This window comes from Periophthalmus magnuspinnatus, chromosome 24 (genome assembly GCF_009829125.3).
Source record: "Periophthalmus magnuspinnatus isolate fPerMag1 chromosome 24, fPerMag1.2.pri, whole genome shotgun sequence".
NCBI classification, from domain to species: domain Eukaryota; kingdom Metazoa; phylum Chordata; class Actinopteri; order Gobiiformes; family Gobiidae; genus Periophthalmus; species Periophthalmus magnuspinnatus.
In genome coordinates, this window is record NC_047149.1 from 7,547,658 (window position 1) to 7,562,299 (window position 14,642).

General features: G+C 40.0%; 1 protein-coding gene across 3 annotated transcripts in view; it reads left to right on the forward strand.

Annotated features, from left to right (window-relative positions):
* The window catches only part of gphnb (gephyrin b), a 113,333-nt gene that overhangs the window by 74,138 nt on the left and 24,553 nt on the right, over positions 1-14,642 (forward strand). For all 3 annotated transcript variants that reach the window (XM_033990885.2, XM_033990886.2, XM_033990888.2), the window contains exons 9-10: positions 7,261-7,302; positions 10,241-10,315. In XM_033990885.2, coding sequence (XP_033846776.1) covers positions 7,261-7,302; positions 10,241-10,315 — 117 coding nt within the window. The remainder of the gene's footprint in view (positions 1-7,260; positions 7,303-10,240; positions 10,316-14,642) is intronic.

Genomic DNA, 14,642 nt, shown 5'->3' on the forward strand with positions numbered 1-14,642 from the left:
GAGTGTGTTTGTTGCTGGTAGGATTGTCAAAACTATCAAAAATCAGATACTAATTGATACTAAAACCAGTATCGACACTAGATACTCATTTGAGCAGGTATCGATATGGAAGTCACATTCACAGACAGAAATGAACCTTTCTTGAAGAGCTTTAGATCGACCTTGAGTCAGTTTTATCATCAGTTAATAACAAATGGCATGCTAACGGCACACTAAGAGCTATTACAATATCTGTACTAGGGCGAAACAAATTTTACTGAAAAAAAATCAAGTATAGCCCTTTAACGTTCACGATACATAGACTACAACAGATCCTCAGAGAGTGGTTAGCTTTGGTTTAACTTGGGTTTGCTAAATGCTAGTCCTGCATGGTTCAAAGCACAAATTAATTTTTCTGGCGGAGGGTCTGCCACCTACTAGTCTTGGTGGAAAAGTTATCGTTCCGAGATGTTCCACAGTATGACATTAAACTTATCTATCTGCACCTTTTAAATCAAAAAGCATAGGACTAGTTCTGTCTACTCATCTAAATATGCATCTATCCATCCTTGTGCAATTTGCAGCTAACAGCTTCAACAGACATTCTCTGTGCTCTTATGATTTAGCACTCTGTTCCTCCATCCATTCTCTCACCTCCCTCCATCTCCCTCACCTCCCATCTCCCCCTCTCTCACTCTCACTCTCTTCTATTCTCTCCTCTCCCCTATCCCTCCCTTTCTCTTTCTCTCTCTATCTTTCTGTCGGTGCTGTCTATCTTTCACCTCCCTCTTTCTCCATATTCTCTCCATTTACATTTTCTTACCCTCCTCTTCCCTCCACCACCCTTTATCCCTCCTTTCTGTCTCAGTCTCTCTCTCTTTGTTCATCGTTCACCTCCCTCTACCACTCCTCTCTCTTACGCTCCTCCTCCTCCTCCTCCTCTTCCCGTATCCACCATATTTTGTCTTCTCCCCCCCACACTTTTTCCCCACTCTCTTCTCTCACTCTCCCTCCACCCTTCCGGACTCTCTCTCTTTCACCTCCCCCTGTCTCCTCCTCTCTTACCCCCTTCATCCTCCATATGTTTCTTTCCTCCCTCTCCCTACCTCCTCTCTTTCTCATACTGCCTCCCCTCTCTCTTTCTCTCTCTCTCTCCTTGTCACACTCTCCCTCCACCCTTCCTCTCTCTCCCTCCCTCCCTCCTTCACCTCCCTCCACCTTCCCCCTCTATCACCTTACTTCTCTCTCTCTCCCTTCCTTCTTCCACCCCCTTCCCCTTCCCCTCCCTCTTTCTCTCTCTCTCTCTCTTTCTCTCTCTCCTTGTCACACTCTCCCTCCACCCTTCCCCTCTCTCCCTCCCTCCTTCACCTCCCTCCACCTTTCCCCCCATCACCTCACTTCTCTCTCTCCCTTCCTTCCTCCACCCCCCTCCCCTCCCTCTTTCTCTCTCTCTCTCTTTCTCTCTTTCCTTGTCACACTCTCCCTCCACCCTTCCCCTCTCTCTCCCTCCTTCACCTCCCTCCACCTTTCCCCTCTATCACCTCCCCTTTCTCTCTCTCTCCCTCCCTTCCTCCACCCCCTCCCCTTCCTCTTTCTCTCTCCCTCCATCTCATCCCTCCATCTCTCGCCCTCCGGTTGCCAGTTAGCGACTATGTAACGCGTGTACCTCGTGTGCATGTTCCGAACAGCTCACTCTGCTCCGTCTCTAGACACAAGATGGTAAGTGGCTCATATCTTTCCTGGACAAATCTGATCTAATCTGTTTAATTTCCCAGCAGGCTAAAACACGTCCATAGTATTGTTTAGTTCTGGTTTTGTTTGGTTTGGTAGAGATCCTTTTGTTTATATATTGTTGGTGATGAGTCTGAGAAGAGGCTGTATATGCTATGTTAGCTCAATGCTAAAGGAGAAGTGGTTATATAAAACAATGGAGTATAAGCAGTAGTTATTTATGGCGTTCGACATAGATGTGTTAAAATGTGTGTGCATGTTTTGGACTTGCGTATAACCAGCTTTATCTTTTTTTTTTTAATCTTTATAGCACTCAAACTCTGAAAAATACAGAAAAAAAATAGTAAAAATAAGTCAATTTAAAACATTAAAAGCAGGAAAAGGTGTGAGTATAAATGTATATCACCAGATTATTAAAGTCCATTTGTGGCACCAATGTATTCTGTTTTGCGTGTCCTTGAAAGTGCAGTCAGTTTTTAGACTTATTCAGAGATCTTGTATTGTCTTGTATTAGTCGATTGCTGCCTAGAACATACACAAAGCTTTATTTGAACACTTTAATACGAAGAGACAACTGCACTAAATGTGATACACAGCTCTCTTAAAGGTCTGTGGTTAAAAAAAAAGCCTGTGGGTCAGTTTGTAGTAAATTTCACTTAATTTGAGGAAAATGATCCAAATCTGCCCTATATATATCGGCCTTAAATATCGGTCATCAGTTGCTCTTTATTCTAAACATGAAAAAACAGATATCGGTCAGTCTCTAGGGTAAAAAAATTGCGATTAGATTAGCGATATATGTTCTGTTCTGAGTAAACATTGTTAATAACTCCAGGAGTGTTAAAATTTGCAAGAAGACTGACATCTGAACTGATGAAATAATGCAAGAATCAGATTTCAGAACATGTTTGGAGAGGTCTACAGGTACAACAAGATTTTTTCTGTATAACGATTTGATATTTGCACTAACTCAAACTCACTCAACTCAACTCACTTTTGATTTGATTATGATAAATGTTCACGTATTAGATCAAGATCAGGAGATAGTATGTAGAGAATGACCAATCTGTTTTTTGTTTGTTTTGAATCCAGAGAAAGCGATGTCCGATACGCTCTGCCGATATTTTTTTCCTGATATGTAGCACTGAATTTGATTATTTTCCTCAAGTTGTCTCATTTGAATTTAGTACAAAACACTTGTATAGCGCTTTTAATGATGCTCAAACACGCTTCAGACAATTCAAGTCAGACAAAACACAAATGAAAGAAACCGATTTAAAAGCAGATGCAGTTATCTGAAGGCGGTTTTGAACAGGTGAGTTTTCAGGGCTGTTTTGAAGACGGTGAGTGTGGATGAGTCTCTGATGTGTTCGGGCAGGGAGTTGCAGCAGCGAAGACGGCCCTGTCCCCTCCAGGTCTTATGTTTAGTCCTGATGGGGGGAGACAGGAGGTTGGCGTGAGCTGATAGGAGAACACGGATTTGGGTTTGTGGAGGTGTAGGAGGTCGGTGTAGGAGGTCACTTGTACACGACGGTGAGGAACTCGAATCGGATGCGCCGGGAGATGGGGAGCCGGCGGAGATCTCTGACGACAGGAGGTGGGGTTGGGGAGGAGGTGTGGGTCAGCAGAGTTCTGAATGTCCTGGAGTCTATTGAAGAGTTTGGAAGGTGAACCGTAGAGCGGGCTAATGCAGTAGTCGAGGGCGGAGGTGACAAAGCGTGGACTGCGGGGAGAGGGATGGGCGGAGGCGAGCGATGTTCCGGAGGTGATAGAAGGCGGGTTGGGCGATGTGTTTTATGGGGTGTCCGTAGGAGAGAGTCTGATCAAAGATGATGCCAAGGTTGCGGAGGTGGGAGGAGGAGGAGGAGGGGACTTAAATTCGATGCGCTGAAGGAATGGGGAGCCAGGGGAGATGTGTTCACGGGAGGAGGTGCAGGTGAGGAGTTCTGAATGTTGAGAAGTTTTATGTGGTGTCTGTAGGAGAGAGTCTGATCAAAGATGATGCCAAAGTTGCGGAGGTGGGAAGAGGAGGAGGAGGAGGAGGAGTTCGAGGAGCAGTACCCTCTTGAACTGAAGTGTTCAAATAAAGCTTTACATATTTTCTTCGTGCATACTTAGGCAGCTGGTTGGTCAAACAAAATATCGGCCTCTGCTGGAGTTTTAAGGATGATACGCAATACGTTAAAAATGTTCCAATATTTGAATGTGTTTTTGTTGCTATTTGCGCTTATTCATCACATTGTGGGGCCTGAATAGCGTATACACTTTTGCTAGCTGGGCACCATATTCCAGGTCCTCATAGATCAATGACATATTTTTTTGTTAGCTTACATGTTGCTTTAATGATATTTAGTCCCAGTTAAGTCGAAAATAACACTGACACTGCATTACGGACCATAGACTTACTATAATCTAAAACTCCTATTCGTATTACCCTACTGCTAACATGACAAATAAACTGCGTCGTCATCTCTCAGATATATGTTGCATTTTCGATATTAGCTTTAGCATCCTGATCCGATTACGTTTGCGTCGCCATTCGCCCGGCTCGCAACATGCAGCTTTAGCAAGAAAAGTGCTACCAATCATCAACATCAGTGAGGTGGGCTAAACAGCTGACCACAGAAGAGGAAAAATGTGGAAACTGCAGTAGCGGGTAGAGTAGCCAGAAATTGTACTTCAAAATAATATGTAAGTAGAAGTACAAATTAGTGGTCCAAGATATTACTCTACTACTGAAGTAAGAGTAACGGGCAGGACGTAATATCTGAAGTTACTGTAATTGGAAGAACAAAACATGAAATAATGCACCAAATCTGCTATTTTTAAGGGATAAAAGGACAAAAATGAGAAAAGCTAAAGCATATCTGAACCACAAATGTTCAAATCATTTCCTATTGTCACAGCTCATTTGTGGTTTGAAAAAAATAGAAAAATACCCAATGGAATAGTTAAACTGCTACATTCAGCTGTCAACATATGATTCATTTGCAATTGTTAGCTGTTAGTTAGCTTCATAACTACTTCTGCGTATTATCAGACCCCTGACTCCGTATTGGCCTTGGGGAGGGGTGGAGGAGGAACAGCGAACCCCGTGTTATGTGAATTGTTCTGGAGTTAACGGTGATACAGAGGAAGAGCAGGTTTTGTTGTGACAGATGGACGAGACAGGGAAGGAGAGGGGAGGGATATGCGTGGGTTGAGTTATTGTCACTCTTAATGTGTAACAATTAGAGGATGCATTCATACACTACAAGATAGTATGGGGCGCTACTGGATTTTTCATGAAGGCTAAATCAATCTAATAAATCAGATCTGTCTTGCCCAATGACAGATATGATAAAAGCAGCTCTTAAGGTAAAAGTGAGACCGCTGTGTACTGCCTGCATCTAATTATAAAACGTTTTATTAGCATGCTAGTTTTTGTTAGTGTGACAGCAAAACTCCGCTGCACTTAAAAAGCACTTATAAACTCATTGAGGTGAGTAATAAGGATAGTAAGAATGTGTTAGTGAGGAATAAGTTCGCAAACATTTGAACATGGAAATGGTTTAAAATGAGCCAAAACTCAGACACAGCGACGTAAAGCTTGTCATGTGGTAACTGGTAATGTGTTTATCCACTGATCTGAAGGTTAGCAGTTCGAATTCCGCTTTTTGACATATAAATTATTATTATTATTGAGTGGCCAGATCCACTGACCCACAGGTTGGCGGTGCGATTCCAGCTCCCACAGATGAGACCGTTTACCATTACCATGTTTTGGCCCAAATGTAGTGATTTATGACCTTTGATAACTGAATAATTGCAGCAAGTTTAGAAGCCGTACTTGTATTACCGGCTTATTCTTAAATATTTCATAACATGAGCTCAGACACGGTATAAGTGAAGAATGTTCAAATCAGATATTAACTTCACTGATAACACTCTGGTAATGTTGGCTCTATTCATAATTACAAAAAACATTTATCTGATGTACAAGCTGTTTACAATTTGTTTTGGTTCATTAGCCGATTTTCCAATCAGAATGAGTTACACACTTTGCGATGCCAGATTCTGCAATTAAAACCAGTTAACTCAAAAGGTCACTTCATGATACGTCCCATCAGTGCTGTCTCTGTTCTTCAAGTGATTGTGGTGCTGGAGGAGTAGTCTGGTGGGTGTGTTTTTAGTTGTTTAAGGGCATGAGAAGATATTTTACTGTGAGGAGAGAGTGCGTGTGCCAGCTCTCACAAACCTTTTGGCACATCATATCATATTGGCATCCGCGGCACAATTTATTCATATACAAGAGAAAAGTTTGGTAATGGAGCTTTAATGTACCTATTTTCTATAAGTACAATCGCTCCAACATTTATAAGCTGATGCTACAGTAACGTAAGACATTTACCTGTAAGTCAGATCCACCTCTTTCCTCTTACTGTTTTATGAATTTATCCTGGGCCCATCTGAGACTGCTTTTTCAATAACTCTTATTTTTGAAAACGTAAGCACAAAACTTTATATCACTTGAAGCCACTGTGGGGAGAGTAAGGACAAACTCCACACACTGTACTCTGATTTGATTTCAGACAAGGCAATGTTCATAAATATATTTGAGCATTTATCCTGTGTTATAAAATGGGGAATGTTGGGAGTTTTATAGATTGCAAACCTACTGTACCATACCAAAATGGCTGACATGATTTCATTTAATAGAGACTATTGATGTGTGGACAGGTGTAGACATTTTAGACATATTGAATTTGCTTGTAATTTGATGTTGGTGTAGTGGATTAAGCAATTGTCTATGAACCAAAGGGTTGCCGATTCAATTCCTGCCCGGGCATTCATGTTGCAAATACAGTATTTGTAAAAAAAAAGGATGTAAATAAGACTTCTAATGTGAAGAAAATACATTTTGGTTGTTTCAATTAAAACCACTCTACCTGATTTTTACTGTCTTAAAAGTGAAAGACTAGTTCATTTTCATTTTTAACTGATTCCTATTGCATTCTTACCATCCTAATTATTCACCGAGTTTATAAGCACTTTTCACAACTTTGAGAAGCGGATTTTTGCCATCACAGTAACTAACAACAACCACTAGCATGCCAACAGCACACTTCCTGGTTCACGGACAATAAAAAACTTTCTATAATTGGATGCAGACAATTCACAGTGTTCTCATTTTGACCATAAGTTGCTTTTACAGTACTGGGGGCAAACTTATTTACATGAAAAAATCAGGTGCGACCCCTTTAAAATATGTGTATGTACTTAATTGTGTATCTAGTCAAATAAATACATTGAAATTGAAAAAAAATGTTCTTATCCTAAACCAGTTTGACCCCTATGCCTCCTACCTGCTGTCCCATTCCAACTGTCCCGAACATGTCTCCTGTCCTCTCTATGTCCTCCTCACTGTTCTGGCTGATTTTAAAAAAAGATGCTTTTCCCCACAGAGTCCTACCCCTCCGCATCCTCCACACAGGCAGAGGGCGCTGTGTGCTTGTGCCCCACCTGCTTTGGCACCGTTTTTTAACCCTGTTCTTTTCTCTGTGGCACCAGGCGCGGCTCCCTTCCTGTTCATCCACCCTAAGCATTGCCGAGGTACTCCTGCCTGCATGTGTGTGTGTCGGGTACAGTCTCACCATCGCTCCTCTGCACTCCGGTGTCATCCACCTGCATCCACCCGGCTTCGCTTTCCCTCACTGTACACTTTTATTTGTGTGCAATGGAAGTAAACAGGACGACTGGTTGTCAAATTGTGGATTAGGTACCATCGGTTTAGACTTTTGAGCTACTCGTTACAACATGAGAACTGTCTCTAATTGGATGAAATTGTGTGTAGTTGTTTCCTCATAATTCTCATCCAACAAAATCCCAGTGTAGGCAAAATTATTCAGTCTAATTTTTTCCACAAATAACTGCTTTTACAATAGTAACTAGTAACTAAACATACAGAAACTACATATTGTGAATACTAAGAGTAACTGTACCAGAATACAGTTACTTTCACTGTAACTCAACTTAAAAATATAAGTATTTAGAAGACAGTACTCTAATTTGACCATGTAACAGAATATGTTATAAAATACATTTTAATGAAGGTATTCAATATTCTGTAACTAAATACATTTTCAAAGTATTCTTCACAATACTGAGGAGTTCTGCTGTATGGAGTAAAAGGAGTACAAAAAAAAAGATTAAAAAACGAGACTACAAGTACAGGCCCCTTAAAGCTCACTCAGGTTTGTTCCATACACTAGGCTTTGTTGACATCGGCTGTGTTCAAATGTCCACACTAATTCCTAGATAGGGCACAAAACAGTGTCTGAATGGCCAGGGGGTGAAAAAGTAGTGCTCTCAGAATTTTCCACAATGCATCTTGAAAAGTACTGTCCAGCGTTGGTACTAGACCACAATGTCTTAACTGGACACAACAGCAGACTGAAGCACTGTTTGAACACACTGTTGACCCATGAATAAACCACTATTATATAAACCATCAGAGTGTAAAGCAGCCGCTACCTGCTAAACCAACGGTGCGAACAGGAGGGGGCATTACCTTCAACAGCCTCGCTCCGGATTGGCTCTATGATACTCGCGGTCGGAATTTCAAAAATGGAACTCGGCTCCAAATTCGCCCTATAACTGCTAGACTCGATGAGCTTCATTTATCTGGAGCCGAACGCTGTGGGGAACGTCACACTCACTTAGTCCAATGCTTTATACAGTCTATGGCTGAGTCTGCTAAAGAGTCCAAGACTTTGTAGTGAATGAGGGGTTAGGGGCTAGGGGTGGCATTTGGACATAGCCGTCATGAGGTTATTTGTTTATGTCGGGAAAGGCAACCAACATTTGTGCTAGTCAGATTTCACAAAAAAGTCATAAATTATTCTGTGTGGTTAGTGAAAATATTAGTCTATTGGACAACCAGTATATCTAACCCAACCACAACTGGAGCTCTACTGTTCACTACCAATGCACTTTATGTGCTTTTGCCTGCCCTCCTGCCCTCTCTGCCCTCTCTGTCCTCTCTGTGTCATCTGGTCTAGCCTCCTCAATATGTCTCCTGTCGTCTTCTTGTCCAACGTATTGTAACTCTTACTTATTAACCCTTTCCTCTCCACATTCACATGTAAACAAGCCAACAAGCTGCCATCTTTCTTTCTTTCCCAGGATGCATTTCAACGTCAGAAATGAAGTTGAAAGATGCTCTCTTTGTGTTCTTTGAATGATTTCTATTGCAAGTGTTGTGTTTTGAAATGTGGTGGAGAATGCCAATACCTAATAGACGACAGTAGTAGAGATTGTATTGACCCAGTGTCCCATGTTGTTGAGGAAGTTATAGATTTGTTTAATGGAGTGGTAATGAGAGGTGCAAAAGAATTACCTAAGTATCCAAGTAAAAATAATGAGGAACATTATTTTCATGTTTAAATTAGGTTTTGTCCAATTAATAATTAAGTATACCGTTGTACTGTCAACACAAGTTCATTTTTGAAGCATTTTAAAGGGATTATATTACTGTATTTTCTGACCTATTTTATAATGTTCCCTCATCAAAAACATACCTGGAGTTGTGTTTTGTTTCATTTGTAGATGTTTAACACAAACAGAGAGCACTCCACCTTGTGATGTAATCAAGTGGTAATACAGGAAGTGCTATTTTGCCCTATGTTTTTAAAATCCATACATCTTCACAAGAATCGTTTGGATTTAGCCAAAGTAAAAGGTAGGTGTTAACTTGAAAACTACCACTTCATGACATCACAAGGTGGAGCAGAGAATTTTGAGCTTTGGAGATGTAGACAAACTAATATAATAAAAAATAAGTAATGACCTTAGTATTAAAGGTCCCATATTGCGCAAAATTGACTCTTGTGAACTTTAAGCCATGCTAGAATGCTGTTACCGTCTCAAAAACATACCTGGAGTTGCGTTTTGTTTCATTCACACGTGTTTATGTAATCTTTTTGTGTGTCTCCAAAGCCGAAAATGCTGTGTTCCACCTTGTGATGACATGAAGTGGTAGTTTTCAAGTTAACCGCTACCTTTTACTTTTAGTTTAGTAGAGCTTGGCAACTCCAAAAATTATGAAATGAATTGGTTCTAGTGAAGGTGTATGGAGTTTAAAAACACAGTGGACCACTTCCCGTATTATCACATGACATCACAAGGTGGAACAGAGTGTTTTCAGTTTGAGAGAAGAAGACAGGGTTTGTGTGTTAATGAAATAAAACACAACCCCCGGTATGTTTGTGATGAGGAAACATTATAACATAGATCAGAAAATATTGTAATATGGGCCCTATGCAATGTATTTAGTTTCTTACTTGAAAAATAGCTATAATATATATATATATTTTTCCCATTATATTACACAAACTTTACCTTTACTCACGTTTTAAAGTTATTTTGCCTCTGACTGTGTGACTTCATTTTAGCAGGTGTAGGTTTCGTCGGTCTTCTATCTACTCCTCGCATGCTAGTCGGCCTGCTCGTGTGTTGTTGTGCATGACGTGACTCTCCTATGGTTCCCCAGGCCTCGCGGAGAGAGTTCAGGGCGCACCTGGATGAGGTCATCACGCTCAAGTCCAGGTACTCCACCTTGGACCAGGTAAAGCTCCGCCCACCTCCTATACCACGCACCTGTCCGCCCAGCATGGCATCTCACCACATATTGTTTAACACGTAGATATAAATGGCGAAATCATTTGGCGTTGCATGGAGACAATTTGCTGTTTGTTTATAGACGTTAGAAGTTAGAGCAGGGGTTGGGAACCTTTTTAGCTGAGAGAGCCAAAAAAAAGTCACATATTTTCAAATGTATTTCCGTGATAGCCATACAATATTTTTTAACTCTGAATACAAATAAATGTGTGAATTTTTAAACAAGACCAACAATTTTAGAGTATAAGAAGTCTCTGAATGTATTGTTAATGTATTTTTTTTATCACATCTGTGGGAGCCAAGTTTTGGTTTATGTTTGGTAATGCATGCAAATTCAGTGTTAATATTTTAATGTTAATAATTTATGTTTTATGTTAATATTTGATTTATATGTATAAGCTACACTTGTTTTATTGCATTAATGTTGATTTTGGAAAATATCTTTGGATTGTCATTATTGAAGTTTTACGTAAATATGTTACTGTCACTTTAAGAGCGATCGCACACACGAGGGAAAACAGCACGCGCTGTGACAACGTGTTAGTTGAGGCAGCACGTAAAGACGGAGCCAAATGGTTTTCTTGCCGTAGTATTGTTTATTTTTGAGAAATACTTGATTTGATTACTTCTGTATTTATGTATAATTTATTCATTACTTATGGTGTTAACAAATGTCAGCTAAGATTTATCTGAGAGCCAGATGCAGTCATCAAAAGAGCCATGTCTGGCTCGCGAGCCATAGGTTCCCGACCCCTGAGTTAGAGTGAAGTGAAAGTAGTGTCTGAAATCATAACCTGGTTTTAACATGTGATCTGGATGCATAATCATCTTAATTAATCAAAAATTAACTCCAGTAACTTAAAATTCTTGTTGCTCAAATAGAAAAAGTTTAAATATTTAACTTTTCTGGTGGAGGGTTGTTCCACAGTATGACAATAAACTATCTATCTCCATGGAGACGAGCACGTGACAGCACTATGCCAAGTTACAGGTCAGATTTATGGAGAAGAGAGCCCGTTCATGCCAAGTTTTTCGAGGTGGTTTTTGAGCAATTTGAGTCATTGAAAATATGGAAGATGGATACATTTAATGCAATGCTGTGGAACATTCCAGGCAAAGCAATCACATCTCCATAGAGACAAGAAGGTGGAAGACGCCACACCAGAAAAGTTTCAATGTGCACCTTTAATTGATTCAAGTAAAAGTATAAAGTATTGTTATAGAGTAATTATGACCAAAGACATATGATAATACAACTTAAAAATAACTTTGGTGGCCCAGTGGGTTTAGCAATTACCCACTAACCAGAAGCTTGTCAGTTCAAACCTCGCTTGATGTTGTGTTTTTTGGAAAAAACACTTAACCTATTTGCCCAGTTCATTCACAGCAAATGTGGCTAGCTGCATTCAAAAAGGGTATCTGAGTTAAAATACCTACCCAGCTGAAATTGTAGCGCTTTTGGGTACAATCCGTCTGATCAGAGCCAATAAGACTTCTGTAATAATTTTAAGAATCCATCTAGACCATGTTAAAGCAGGTAATGAAAAGAATACATTTATAGACAATACATTTTCCCATGGGACAAATGTCTAGAGATAGGTTTGAGGTTTGGCAGAAAACACTGGATCTTAAATCATAAAATCAATGTTTTCCTCTGGCTCTCATCCCTCTGTCATCGCTCACCCATCCAGTCACACCACAACATTTATAGGAGCCCGAGCAAAATGACCAAAAATTATAATCTTTTTGAACTGTAGTAAAAGCCAAAGTCTAAATCTGTCAACTCAACCAAACATTGTAGGAATGAAGACGTTTCGCTGCTCCTCCAAGCCGCTTCTTCAGTTCTGTATTATCACATCAATACCTCAGATTTATATAACACTTTACATTGTATTATTTATTCACTCCATGAACAGTGGTGGTATGTTGGTTGTAGCCACAGTTGCCCTGGGGTAGACTGAGGGAAGTTAGGCTGCCAACCTGTGCCAATGGCTTCTTCAACCACCACCTTTCACACATACCTTATTAAATTAGAATCGAAATTTATCTTTATATTCTGCAAATAATGGACTCTAAGCCGCACAGACAGTATACAGCCAAATTATGTTTTTCTCAAAATATTTCATTCAGCATTTTATATTCAGCAAATGTATGTTTTTTAGTTATAGATTCACTAGTGACTTTATTATAGAAGAGTCCTGAATCCTGAGTTATTGTTGCAAATTAAAGCTGCTGCACCTTTTACCATCTTAAAAACATGAAAAACAGAACTAGTTGATGTTAAAATGGAACTAAACACTAAATCCACTTTTTTTCCCTAAAATAAACTGTGTATTTGATGCTTTAATAGTATTATCTACTGTTCTTATTTATTTATTTATTTTTTCAACTTTTGTACAAACTAGGTAAATTTGTAGCTTTGTGGCCAAAACCATTTAAATCTAAACATATGCTGCCTTCAGTGGCAACTGCAATTTCAAGTACTGTGTGACATGACCCAGAACTGCACTGATTACATCCAGGTGTTTCTGATTACAAACACCTAACTGCAGAGGCGGAGTTTGAAGTGTGGATACCTGTTTGACTAATCACACTGTTCCTTATACTCCCAGACTCCGCCCCTCCTCCTCTCTCACTCTCTTCTTTAGTCCTCCAAGTGCTGCCCAGTTTAGCAGCTCTATTTGAAATGTGTTTGTGGGCGGAGTTTAGATGTGTAGGTCCACTTTAAATGGTTTAGAGCACTCCAAAGTTATTCCTTAGTTTTTTTTTCTTTCCTGCATTCCTGGCACACTAATTATTTACCAAGAATAATTAGCATGCTAGCACTGCTGAACAACTTTCAGAGACCAGCAGGCAATTAAAACGCTTTATAATTAGATAAAGACCTCACATTTTGACCCTCATTTTGATCCTAAAAGCTGCTTTTACAATATATCTGTACTGGGGCAAAACAAATGTTATTTTATTACATGAAAAATAGTTATGTACAGCCCCTTTAATATCTCTTGAAGAGCATTTTGACACTTGAATTTTGACAGCTATGCTAAATACTTACTCTTTTTACATAATGTATTTGACAACTCTGTTAGCTTGGTGCTGAGCTAATCTTTTCCTGAGGCATCTCTTTAACAGTCCTATTATTGGTCCATTGATTTTCCCTCCCCCCGTCCTGCCCATCGGACTTGGCCCTGTTACCAATTCGGCGCACGGATCTGGCACCGTGCTCTTCCTCGTTACTCCATCTCTGATCTTCCTGGCACGTATCCATGACAACCCGTCACCCGTTTCCGTGGCGATGACAGGCGAGGAGAGTGATCAGTGTGTCACAGCCAGATTGGTTATTCATCATTTTGTCTGCGCATTTCAATTAGCGAGTTCAACCATTTGTCAGCTCAACAATAGTGTACATCTTGAAGAATGAGGCTGCCTGACAAATTATATAACTATCCTGTATGGACGTTTGATGGATAAAGCCTACAGCACCACCTATCTTATCTTCTTTTGTACAAGTGGAGACAATTGTAAATTACTTTCCAATCCAGAATCCATCACAAACAACTGATTTTATGCCGCTACCTACTGTACAGTCGCACAGCGTGAAGATCAACTTTTTTTGAATGTTTTGGTATAAGAAATGTTTATAGTCGATGCAGTGTGTCGCTAAATCTGTGATTGGTTGGCAAAATGACAAAATCTTTTTTTGGTCAGATGACAGGCTAAGATATCACTTTCAAACCCAATACAGTACAATTCCACAGTTTCAGTGCCACTATGCTTACTTGAATTATCAGACATTAACCTTATAGATACTGCCAACATATATATGCGCCGATATTAGCAGTGTCTGGCGTATCGGTTATCGGCCTTAAACCTCCAGCGCTGACCGATATTGTGTATGGCTTCACCACCAGATTAAAGGAGATAGACAAAGCTTTGTTGAAACACCTTTAGCATTAGCTGTTAGCATTATTGGCCCTCAGTCAAGAAAATCAGTATCAGAGTCAGGCGTGAAAAAACCCCACATCGGTCCAACTTTACCTATCCATGAGTTTCATAGTGAAAATTTAGCACCACTGGTTTAGCAATTGAACCCTGCACAGATGGACTCTCACGATATTTGTGAGTTCACAAACTCACAAGAATTCACCTTAAAAGAGAGCAGCATTGAGGTTTGTGTGGAAGCGATTAACAATTCAAAACTAAATATTACATCAAGATATCACCTATAAACAGAAAGCTGAAACCCATAAATACTTCACTTCCATGAGCTATAG